Source organism: Sceloporus occidentalis, unplaced genomic scaffold, assembly GCF_023333645.1.
Source record: "Sceloporus occidentalis isolate IW3139 unplaced genomic scaffold, rSceOcc1.0.p SCAF_1, whole genome shotgun sequence".
Classification (NCBI taxonomy): domain Eukaryota; kingdom Metazoa; phylum Chordata; class Lepidosauria; order Squamata; family Phrynosomatidae; genus Sceloporus; species Sceloporus occidentalis.
In genome coordinates this window covers 58,098,089-58,111,087 of record NW_028316981.1, presented here as the reverse complement: position 1 = coordinate 58,111,087, position 12,999 = coordinate 58,098,089, and the positions used below count along the sequence as shown (strand labels likewise).

General features: G+C 40.8%; 1 protein-coding gene across 1 annotated transcript in view; it reads right to left on the bottom strand.

The window, feature by feature from the left end:
- Positions 1 to 12,999, bottom strand: part of IL17RD (interleukin 17 receptor D) — a 64,500-nt gene that overhangs the window by 14,965 nt on the left and 36,536 nt on the right. The window contains exons 2-7 of the mRNA XM_089522295.1: positions 10,516 to 10,573; positions 7,098 to 7,223; positions 4,366 to 4,484; positions 2,839 to 2,959; positions 1,229 to 1,273; positions 968 to 1,119 (exon numbers count right to left, since the gene is read on the bottom strand). Coding sequence (XP_089378421.1) covers positions 968 to 1,119; positions 1,229 to 1,273; positions 2,839 to 2,959; positions 4,366 to 4,484; positions 7,098 to 7,223; positions 10,516 to 10,573 — 621 coding nt within the window. The remainder of the gene's footprint in view (positions 1 to 967; positions 1,120 to 1,228; positions 1,274 to 2,838; positions 2,960 to 4,365; positions 4,485 to 7,097; positions 7,224 to 10,515; positions 10,574 to 12,999) is intronic.

Below are 12,999 nucleotides of genomic sequence, written 5' to 3'. Positions count from 1 at the left end.
TTTTGGCCCAAAGCCAAGCATATCAAATAGCCTAAGGGAGCAGCTTCCAAAAATGAATGCATACGATGGAAAGCAATCAGCATTTCACCCAAGGAAATGAGAACTGCACAAAGTCTTATGGGCTGTGATGAAAGCATTACTTTAATATTCAATAGAAAGCTGCATAACTTCAAAGCACTCTTACTGTAGACATATTGTCCTAGGTCATCAAAAAGAACCCAGTAATACTTGCAAACAATAAAACTACAACTTCTATCACAAAAATCTATCTACAATAAATATTATTTTAATAAACAAGGCTGTGATCAACAGGGTGTTCTATATTGTCACTTTAGGCATAGCACTAAATACTACACTTTCAAGGGATTGATGAAAATAGGATTCCATTGTTATGGTTGTTGTTGTTGTTGTTGTTGCTGTGTGCCTTCAAGTCATTTCTGACTTATGGCAACCCTTGGCAAGTTTCTTCAGAGGTTTGCCACTGTCATCCTCTGAGGCTGAGAGAATATGACTTGCTCAAGGTCGTCCTGTGGGTCTACATGGCCTAGTCAGGATCCGAACCCTGGTCTCCAGAGTCCTAGCCCAAGGCTCAAACCACTAGGCCTTGTTGGCTATCCATTGCTATGATACACTGATGAAAGAGGGAGAGAAGAACTGCTGGACCTAATCCCCTTCCCCACAACCATTCTCTTCTCCTTTTGTGTCATGTCTTTTTAGATTGTAAGCCTGAGGGCAGGGAACCATCTAATTAATAATAATAATAATAACAGCTCCTTGCTAATGCCCTCCATAATTCGGCTCTGTTTTATCCATCCTGGCAGAACAGCTCTGCTGCCAAAATCTTCTGCCAACATATTTTTAAAGATGCCAACAAATTTGTCATTCCATTAGCATACCAAAATGCCTACCAAACATATTACAACAACATCATGTATATACACAGTATTGTAAATCATGCTCAGCAAACCTGTCTGCAAGTCTTTTGTTTGAAGTGTCCTTCACTTTTCAGCTTGTAGTGCATATAATAGTATTTGAATCCAAAATTATGAGGTGCATGGTCAAAGGATATCTGCATATTAAAGCCTTGCTGCGTAACATTCAAGTTTCTAGGCTTCCAAACTATCAAAAAATAAATAAATGTTTAGACATGGATTAATTACTGTTTTAGAAATCCAAGTACAGATTACTATCACGATAAAAACATTGTGAAGCAAACAGTTCCACTTACAAGGTTTGCAGGCTAAGTTTTCTGGTTGTAGCAGCAATTCACAAGCTAGCAAGAAAAATGTACACAAAAAAGAAACGGTTAAAATCCCCACTGACAATTTATTTTTTTAAAAAGTGTCAGTTCAGAAATGAAGAAAATTGATATTCTTTTTGTACAAGGTTTCACAGGGTGGATCCTACATCAGCCAAGAAATTCAACCATCCTAGAAGCCCTTCAACATATTACACAGGGTAAATCCTTGTGATTGTTACAGAACTGTTAACTGTTACCAGTGCATAGTCCTTGCAACATGACAAAGTACAGTAAGCATTACAAAAAAATAAATCTAACAGAGGTATAAACATCTTTTCACTGCTCTCCTGTTCATTACAAAAACATCTTTGTACTGATAGGTCATATTATTTCACCAAATGAAGAAATGCCTTTAATACCTAATAGCTTCATGTCATTTTACTCCTTAAAGAGAAGCTACTGAGGAAGGAGACAGAGGAGGCAGACACTAGACTGGGGATACAGGGGGAGTTCACCCTCCCACCAGCAGGAGGCTAGAGGCTCAATTCAATGAGTTGGAGAGCTTGCCTATCAGAGGGAGTGTAAGGAAAAGCTCAATCCAGTGTGTCCTCTGCACACCACAGGAGAATATAAGAGCAGAGGGGTACAAGTCTCCCAACCCAAGAATGTATCGCCAAGGGAGATTTTCCAGACAAATAGGCCCCTACTTAAACAATATATTCAAATTAAACAAGGCAGAAGTAGCAATTGATAGGTTGCATGAGCCAGGCCTTGATTTTCAGAAGCATTTTTATGTGTCAGGACTGAATTAACACTTAAGCCTATGGGCAACCTGGTGACAAAAGCACTCAGACCATGCTCTTGTGCCTTGTATTTGTGGTGCAGTAGCTGACCTACCCTTCTAATGTTTTTTTTACAACAGCCTGGGGAAAGGTTTTTTTTTGGGGGGAGGGGGTTGTATCAAATTTTTAAAATCAGGTTTTTTGTGTGTGTAATCATTCAGCAGTACAACCACTTTCTGCAGGATTCTGGGAATTGTAATTCCAAAAGAGTAATTTTTACAAGTTCTGCTTATTATCAACACCATCCTAATAGATCTTGTATTACCTATTGCGAAACTCATGTTCATTTTGTCCCAGAAGGCTCAGAATCCATTTTAGGGCCTGTACAGACCAGCCTGAAAGGCCAGTCTGGGGGCAGAGTCCTGACGTTACACACCTGACTCCATCCACCAGGGCACCTTAATGCCACACATCGCTGCAGACAGTGCATGGCGTCATGGCACGCCTCTGGTGCTGTCTCCACAAGATGCAGCACCGAAGGGGCACCATACAGCCACGCTGCCGCAGCTATGTTACCCTTTTAAGGGCGCAAAAAGGAGCTGCTTTTTGCAGCTCCTTTTTGAGCCCTGGAAAGGCCAGATTGGAGTCGTAGCGTGAGGTTGCCATGGACCTGATCGGGCTAGGAAAGGGGCCGCTGGAGGCCACCTCTTAGGGGCTGTGTTTTGAGCCTATTAGTTAAAAGTATTCACTGATGTATTGTTTTTAAAAACACAACAACAATAGAAATAGAAGCATGCAGTTTCATTTGCTACTTACGTCGAGTTCTGAAGAAAAAAGGGTGGTAGTTACTTTCATTCTTAATGGATGGAAAAGGAACAATCTTTACAAAGTAGTCCGTTTCAAATTTCAGATTTAGAAAAGGTTGAGATTCCACTCCCTGAAATTGGAGAAATTTAAGCTGATCAGTAATTTTATTCTATTCCCTTCTTATATGATCACTTCAGTGCAATGTATATTTCTAACGTAAATTCATAGTTCCTATTTGTAGGATTACAGGATTGTAAATTACAATGGGGCCAGAAGGGGCCTGCCTTCTACATCTTTTGTAATTAGTGAATGGTTTAAGGAGGATGCTAGAGAGGGGCATAGTTTGACGAAAACAGAGAAGGCATGGGGGTTGGAGATCCTGGATTTCCCAGATGGGCTCCCATGAATTATTCTTTGTTAAAAAAGAAAAAGAAAAAAAAACTGATTAAATTCTAGACTTGCTTGTTCTCTAAATTTCCAAACAGAAGCATGCACATGCAAACCCCCCCCCCCCCATTCTCCGCCAAAGTTGTCATTCTTTTTCTTCCTGGTACTTCATATGGCCATTCTTTGTGGCAAAGGGATGGCACAAGTGTTTACAAAGAGGGGAGAGTATACTTAGCTCTGCTAGAAATAATAATGGAAACCACCCTGAATAAGAAACAAATCTGAACTGAATCATTTTTACTTGCCCTCCCCCCCAACCTTATCTAAAAAGCATACTTGAAGTTTCTGAAGCAGTCCTGTAGTCTCCGAAATGCATTATATTTTCTATCAGTCCTGTCCTTGGTTGCTACAGCCTTTTCCCTCTACATGAGCACTGCACCATCTGCTTACATACTTTCTTTTACCAGATGGGCATTCTCTATCAGAGCATTCAGATATCAAGTGCCAAAGACACAAACACTATTGTGTGCGTTCTTGACACAGAGAAACGCTCCCTTCAACTACTTGTCAAAACAGTACATTTTGACTTTGTTTCTTCAGGAACCAAAAGGGACTCATGGAAAGTTCACATTAGTTCAAGATCCAAAGGAACAAATAATAAATGTGTATAATGCCTAAATGGCATGGTAGGCCACAGCAGAGACTGCTCCTAACAATACCTCTGATGCCATACTGGCCATGCTGGCCAGGAAATTCACAGAGAGGTAAATTACCACCTCCAAAGTTTCACAGATGAAAATCAGGACACATGAGGCCAATGAACATCAGAATGTGGTCAAGATTGCAAAACCTTTGAGAAAGAATATGCAAGCTAGGAGAAGCTGCAGTGGTGTGCATCTGCCAGAGCCTAATGGGAAGGTTTATTTATTCCCTTCCTCTCCTCCCCCCCCCCCACCCTCCATTGAGTTAAATAAGGGGAAACTACTTCTGCACTTTGAACTCAATTTGCAACAAGTGAAGTAAGCTGAAGACAAAAGGAGAAAGTGGGATGAGACAGAAACTATGGTAATTGAAAAGTGGGATGGCAGAGGATTAAAACAAAGATGTTTTCCTAGACCCAAGGAATACTTCCCTTAAACACATACTTACAGTCCATTTATAACTTGAATTGAGCTGCTTTGGGTCTTTTAAAGCCAACTGCTGACACTGTCTTCCTTCTGATTTTAATTCTTCTAGTATCACTCGAAATCCCTTCAGAAATTCAATGCCTGCGTTTATTTAAACAACAACAACAAAAAAATGTTCCGGTATCATTACACCTTAACACCTGATAATTGGTGTTCATATGAAAAGGAACATAGAGTAATGCATCTGGACACTGACTAGGTTTTAAAACCATTCTGGCTGAATCCTAGAGTGAATCAGGCCAATTTGGATCAATTCAAACTGGTCTAATTCACTTTCAGAATGGAACAATGCAGTTTCAGACTGATACAAACATCAAAAATAAGTGGGAAGAAACCAGATAGTGTTTCCAATATTATGACATAAGAAAACTGCCAGGATGGTGTGATGTGGTGACGGAGTGGGGGACTGGACATTTCCCATTTCAAATGTAACACAAATTTGGTACAACAATCCAATGAGGCTCTCCCTTTCCAAACACGGTGCTTGTGGGGATCTCCTACCTCCCTTTATTTGCTAGATTCAGCTGTTAGCAGATTATTGAAAGAATTTAAGAGTGGGGTGAGTGTCTCCGTATAATCACTGCTTGAATAGGGCTACTAACAGCCAGTCATGTAGGTATGGATAAACCATGGTATGAAGGGTTCTGCAATGTGCTGCTATGACAGCCAGTCAGTGTACATCCTTGGTGCCATACCAGTCCAAACAAAGAACAGAGAATAGATACACTTTGTCTCTTACAACAAATAACAGGAATCAAGGAATGTTTTTAAACAAAGGCATACTGCATAACTGGCCAGCACAGAATCTTGTCTGGGCTGGTCCTAACATGAGGCAGAATGAGGTAGATGCCTCAGGCAGATTTGGGGTATGAAGAATGGGTTCCAAATTGTTAGTTATACTGTTGTTTTTTCTGTCAGGAATGAGACTTGTTCTGCGAAGGATAGTTATTTCTCCCATGTGTGCCAAAATAACCGGGCTGGTTTTGGGCATTATGCACTTTGACTTGGATGGGAGGGCATTTGCTGTTTCACCTGACCTCTTAGGTCAGCACAGGTATGTGTCCAGCTTAGGGCTTCAAAAGAAATGCAGCTGTGTCTCTAATTTGGCTCTCTGTGGTATTTATGGTGAAGGTACCATTGATTTAAAGAAACCTCATCCTGAATAATAGGGCCATGAAAGAATTTAAGTACACCAACTATAGTCTGGGTGCAATTAAAAAGGAATGGGGACTTCTCCCATATTCCAAAATTACTTGAACCAACATTATCTGCAAAAGCTTCACTCTGTACATTTTATTGTGCTCGAATTCAGTTTTCCTAGTGTGTATATTTACATAAGTATCTTATTTCTCAGGTCCAAATGATCTTGCAATAGGAAAGGCAAATAAGCCACCCACTGTGTTCTTATTGTTTAGAGGAATAAAAGCAGTGTTTGTGCTAACATACAGACCATGAAAGAGAAGAGTTAATAGGCTGCCCCGTTACCTGAGATCCTTCAACTACAGTTCTCTCTTGATGCTTTCAAAAGGATTAACCTCTGATCATTACAAGAGAAAACACCAAGCTTTGTATCCCATGGAGATTGGATGCAGCCAAACCTGCAGCTGCAGATTAGCAATTCAGTAACTCTACACTCTTGGAAGCATGGAGTATCATTTGCACATTCCTTCAGACTAACTGCTCATTATTTTCTATTCAGATCCACAGACTATTGACTATAATCCAGTATGCTACAATTTAATTAATTAATTTAGACGTTTTTACATTTCATTCAAACATATTTATTAGTTGTTTATTAAAATACATTTCTAGAACAGTACTTTAGCCCTTTATAAAGACCTAACAACCTCCAGTAGAATCAGTATGATTCTAAATACACCATTGCTGAGCGCACCTTTTCTTACCAAGAATAAACCTGTTAAAATCAATGGGTCTTAAGTTACTTATGACTAGAAGTCCCATTCATTTCAAACTCTACAGTACATAGACTTTAACAATGGATTTAACCCACTATGAATTCATACTGACAGATACAATTGTTATGGCACTCAGTGCTTAGGACATACCTGTACACTAAAATACATTTTTAAATCCCCCACTTTACTTGCATCATTCATTCATCTTTAGAAATGGCAACTTCAAGATCTGGAGGGCTAGTGTAAAAAATTTAAATAAATTCAGCTTGATGTTTAAAAACAACAACAACCCAAACCCAAAATCTATTGAATTCACTAACTACTTCCCGGCAAGTACACCTTAGATCACAGTAATGAGCAGAGGGAGTCACACACAATCTAACCTAGAGAGAATGGACCAAGTTCAAACCAACTTTGCTTTGACTTTTTTTACAGAAAATTTAAAGCTTGTAAAGAAAATGTTAGCTTTTCAAAATTTGAGGTGCCTTTAAATGCTGGGGAGAAAGCTCCTTTTCCAACGGTCTGCTTCTTAAACTTACTGTCTGCAATTCCTTTCACAGCCATAGCCTAGCATTAACAATTGTGGTCCATGTTGGACTAAGTTTCTAGCTTCAGCTGTAAGAGTAATTAATTTGGAGGGACCAGAAAAGGGCTTGATACTATGAGCTGTGCTGGGAGGTGACCACGGTTCTTTTTGCGAGAGTGCACATACACCAAAACTGCAAACAGACCACTACTTAAATAAGCATGCAATTGCAGTTCATTTTCCTCTGCTTACCAATGGGATTTGTTGTCCACAATATTGTCACTGCAACTTGATTAGAGCATGCATACTGGCTAATGGTGATGTTTTGCACATCACCAATGACATGCTTTCCAGCTGAATTCAAATAAGGAGTGCAGTCTGAAAAACAAAAGTAGTTAAATACTATTAACTATTGCCTTAACTTAAAGACACATTCAAGAGTATATGAAAGAATTATACTCACCATTACAGCAGTTTTAAGGTCAGTCAAAAAATAAAATATTTTTCAGCAGCAAAGATAAGATCTCGCTCCTATCAGTAAGATTAGGTAACTGCATATCTATGGCTCTTTAGTTTAGGCATTCACTGTCATTAAGCTTGAATTCTGAGTGAAAACAATTCTGGGTCAAGGAATTTCCTTTAGTAGCACAACTAAACAGTTGTAAGTCTTTTGATACAAAAAACAACTCCTGCGTCAAAACACTGAAGAAATAATCCAGTCTGAGATGCTTTAACACTGGAACTGTGTTTAAAACTGGAAAGCTGGGCCAAAGCTAACAAAATGATACTCAACACAGAAAAATGTAAGGTATTGCACTTAGGGCAGAAAAACAAAATGCATAGATATAGGATGGGGTACACCTGGCTTAAAGAGATACAAGTGAAAGGGATCTAGGAGTCCAAGTAGACCACAAGTTGAACATGAGTCAACAGTGTGATGTGGCAGCTAAAAAGGCCAATGCAATTTTAGGCTGCATCAACAGAAGTATAGTGTTTAGATCAAGAGAAGTAATAGTGCCACTATATTCTGCTTTGGTCAGGCCTCACCTGGAATACTGTGTCCAGTTCTGGGCAACACAATTCAAAAAGGACACTGAGAAACTGGCGCCTGTCCAAAGGAGAGTGACTAAAATGGTGAAGGTTCTGGAAACCATGCCCTATGAGGAACAGGGAGCTGGGGATGTTTAGCCTGGAGAAGAGAAGGTTAAGAGGTGATATTATAGCCCTGTTTAAATATTTGAAGGGATGTCACATTGAGGAGGGAGCAAACTTGCTTCCTGCTGCTCCAGAGAACAGGACCCGGAGCAATGGATGCAAGCTACAGGAAAAGAGATTCCACCTCAACATTAGGAGGAACTTCCTGACAGTAAGGGCTGTTCAACAGTGGAACACACTCCCTCAGAGTGTAGTGTAGTCTCATTACTTGGAGGTCTTTAAACAGAGGGATGACCATCTGTCAGGGATGCTTTGACTGAGAGTTCCTGCATGGCAGGGGGTTGGACTGGATGGCCCTTGTGGTCTCTTCCAACTCTATGATTCTATGATTCTATACAATGCAAACAGAACAACAATCAGGTTATAAGAATGAATAAGGAGAAAATGCAACAAAGCAAAGCAATAAGATATAGCAGAAAAAATGCTATAATATCATAAGAAAATTATTACCATTCAAGGACCATAAGTTCTGTTGTTTTTGTTGCAACAAGCATAGCAATCTTTACAGGGTTTCCTGAAAAATCTAAGTTCCATTTTACTTCCCCCAATCCTTTTGAGAGCTGAAGTGGGTGATCCAAGATGGAAGAGGAGATGAGAGAAAAGAAGAGAAAAGATTTAAAAAAAAAAAAAAGGGGGGGGGAGATTCCTGGGGTAGGATAGATGCTTGCTGCATATCTTAAGATTTCTGGAAAGTTTCAAATAATAAAGAAACAATCAAGTCCCTTTAGAAGTGGCAATTTCATCTTGGGAGAAAGGTGGGAACTAGATTAAATTGGATTAATAGTAATAATACTAATTCCACATTTCCTTATGTTGGGCATATGGCATAGCCTTCTGAACTCTACCCAGATATGTGACCTACTAGATTAAAATTGATATTGTTGCTGTGTGCCTCAAGCAGTTTCCATCTTATGGAGACTAAGGCAACCTTATCATGTGGTTTTCTTGGTAAGATTTATTTAGAGGGGGGTTGCCTTTAACTTTAACTGAAGTAAATATGCACAGGAGATTTATATCCTTTGCCATTCCCTAGTGCAATGTAACCTACAGCTGGGAAACAAAACAGGTACAGGGTGGGTAGAAGAGTAGGGGAGATTTATTTTGAAAACTGTGGGAGGGTTGAGTTAATGAGTGAACATATGTCTGCCACACTGGATTATTACTTGCTTCAACTGTAGGGAAATATGATAGTCAGAGAGGAAAGAAAGTATGTAGATGTAAACAGACAGACACACACATGTGTCTATATCTTCTTTTACATCTTTCAGACTTTCACTTCCAGACTTTCCACATTAACAATCACGTTAATCTGTTGCAGGAGAAATATCTAAAGAGTCTTTTTTACACCTTAACGGCTAACAAGTTTTATAGTCACTGATAGTCATGGGGCCAAATTCTCCCTCTGTTTCATGTGTGAGTAGAAGTGCTACCTGTTGTTGTTGTGTGCCTTCAAGTGATTTCCGACTTATGGTGACGCTAAGGTAACCCTATCATGGGGTTTTCTTGGCAAGATGTGTTCATAGGGCGTTTGCTATGGCCATCCTTTGAGGCTGAGTGTGGCTTGCCCAAGGTCACCCAGTGGGTTTCCATAGCTGGGCTGGGATTCGAACTTTGGTCTCCAGAGTCCGAGTCCAACATTCAAACTTCTACACCACACTGGCCCTTACAACAGATGCCGCTATGGTTCCTGTTTCATCATCCTCTGCCCATTGTGTCCCTGTTCTTTGAAAAAATACTAGTCTGGTCCTGCCAGTTCTATGCAGTCAGTGATGGCAAGGAGCAGCAACATCTGCCTCACAAGCAGGCAGGTAGGAGAAGGAACTGTTGCCATTGCTGCCATTGAAATAAAACAGGATATGGCAGGGTCAGCAGGCAAATGGAGGTGGAAGGAGGAGCAACAGCAGCCACTCCATTGATAAACAAGCAGGAATTTTAACTTGACTCTCCCTGTTCCAAGTGCTGGCTTTCTCAGATCAAAGTTTACTGTATAAAATATATCAAGGATGAAACAGTGGAAGAAAAACTTAATTAATGTGACTTAATTATATAATATAAAAATGTGAATGATATATTGTATTTTACATTATACACAATGGTATAATATGCAAATTATATTATCAAAGTTTGAAAAACTAAAATATGGCAACTCTATCAACAACCAAAGACTAAATACTATCTGTCTTGTTTGATTTTATTTGGATAAGCATATAATGCTGAAAAAGCAATATGTTTTAGTATTTTTGCAACCTGTTTGAAAATTCAGGTTGGTTAAAAGGGTAAATGAATGTACTGCTAAATAAATGAAATCAGTCAAATCAATAGTCCTCTTATTATCGTTGTTCATCTTTTATAAAGTATTGGTTTAATGCATTGTGTTTTCCTCTAATTAATGCATTAGGACATGTAATGAAGAAATTTATTATCTAGAGAACATATGATGAAAGAGAAAACTTACTGTCATACTTAAAGGTGATATTAAGCAGCCCAGTATTCTTTCCAATTGGTGATAACCCCTGGAGAGAAAGGAAAAAGTACAGTTAAGACCAACTTTTGTAGCTCTGACAGTAACTAAAGCATCATATATCATCCCAATTTAGTGTGGCCCTCCAGATGTTGTTCGACTGTAACTCACAGCATACCTCACCATCACCAATCTTGCCTAGGGCTGCTGGAAATTTCAGTCGTACAATACGAGGAAGCCTGTGGAGTTCAAACCCTTTTCTAAACAACTGTCCACTGAAACCTATGTGGCAAGTGTTATCCCAGAGCAAGGTCTCAGCTGAAAAATGAAATACATGAGGGCTCATGTACAGAAGGCAGCCGAAAGTGCCTCCTGTAAGATAACATGTCTCAAGTTGTAAGGACTTTCCACAGTTAAAAACCGGGCTTCAAATGTGACCAGAAACAAACTGGCAGTCAGTGCAAATTAAATAAATTCAGAGGAATTAGTGTGAAATATTAGCACTCTTTATGGACCAAACTATGAACTGCATAAATAATATTTTCTTAATGGATTCTAAGGCGCGTTACAGATGGGCCTAAGAGGCACTGTCCTTGCGCTGCGATTACGCGTGAGGGGCGGCGCTTCTGGACGCGCCTTGCCCCTCGCGCGTAACCAATACATCAAGATAGCAGCGCCCTATACAGATGGGCGCCGCCATCTTGACATAGTGGACGCTCTGCGTCCACATGTCCCAACCTAGAAGAGACGTCGCGAGTGCGCGCTTTGGCACTTGCGAAGTCTCTTCCGGGTTGCCGGAAGGAGCGCGATTTTCACACTCCTTTTTTGCAGCGCGGAGGAGTCGCGCGGTTTGGCTGCTGCGGCTCCTCCACGCTGCAACCGGCAGCGGCCTGAGACCGCCCCTTTTGGGCAGTCTGTAATGGGCCTAACTTACTTTTCTCCTGTACTTTCCCCTCCCCCAGGATATACAACGACTCAATTAAGATAAGTTGTTATACTTTTAGGATCCTCAGTAAAACAGACACAAAACAGTGACATTTTAACAAAAAGTCTGAAGGTAAAGTAAAAACAGGATAAGTATGTGAACAAATTGTGCCCTTTGTAGTACTAGAAGATATTAGTGATAAAATATTATAGAAAAGATGTGAAAAACAGAAAAAATGAATTGCTAGTTTATAATCACTTGCTTGTTATTTTCTGCTTCCATTCATTTCCCGTCTTTTCTCCAGTGATCTCTAGTTGGCACACCTGTCTCTTCTGCTCCCCATCTCATCCTCATAACAACCCTCTGAAGCAAGTTAGGGTTGAGGAGACTGTCCCAAGGTCATCCTGAGTTCCATGCGGCTGTAGAAACTAGAACTTGAATCCCCCACAAAAACCAGTCCAACACCCTAACCATTACATTGACACCAGCTTCATCGTGATTTGGGTAAAATCTTCTGCCATTCAGTCATGCTTAAGTTCCACTGAAATCCAAGGAGTTAGTCTATAAGTAACAGCAAAACTACTGCTCTTTGTGAATACTTTTGGCACAGTTGCACAGTTTGAAATGCCTGTTAGTAAAAGGCCAACCAAAAGCTGTGTACACAGCATAAATCTACAGAACCACAGAGAAAGTGCAGAAGTGGCCACAAAATTGTGTTGCCTATGAGTTTTCCTTTAAGCAACTGTTATTGTTGTGCACTTTCACACTGAATCTTATGTTGGGCAACCCTGTCCTAGGATTTCCTTGGCAACATTTATTCCAAGATGCTTTGCCACTGCTTTCCTCTAAGGCTGAGGAAGTGTGATTTGCCAAAGCCATCTAGATGGTTTCCATGGCTAAGTGGGATTCAGACACTGTTCTCTCATATTCGACCATTATACTTCTTAAACAATTGTTCTCACTAGTTATATACGTGGGGAAAATACCATAATTTCAAGTGTATAAGATGACTTTTTAGCCCTGAAAAAGCTGCTTAAAAGTCAGGGGTCATCTTATTCACCAGGTTAAGCCCCGGTCTGCTCCTGTCTTCCCAGGCCTCCAAAGTAGGAGCCCTTAGAGGAAGCGGAAGAAGCTGGAAAGGAGCCAAGGGCGGAAGTGGCACCATTTGAGAGCTGGCTTGCATGGAGGAGAGCAGAAAAAAAGGGGATCCTAACCGAGGAAGCGGGCTGGCGGCTGCGGTCCTGCAGGTGGGAGTGAGTGAGTGGCCATTTGGGTGAAGGCTGAAGCAGAAGCAGGGGCGGCTGTGGAGGGTGAGGAGGAAGAGGAGGCCCAGCGGGGAAGGGCCAGGCACACTCCCTTCTCAGGCCCCAAGTTCTGCCTCCCTCACAGTCGCAGAGAGCCATTGCCCAGAGGTGAGGCGTCTTCTCTCACTGTGAGGGAGCAAAATGGAACCTCCAGGAGAGAGCCCCACGGCCAGGCACGTTCGCCACCAGCCTCTTCCCGCCTTCCAGGCCTTCAGAGGCCCCCTGAAGCCAACACGTGTGGGTGCCAGG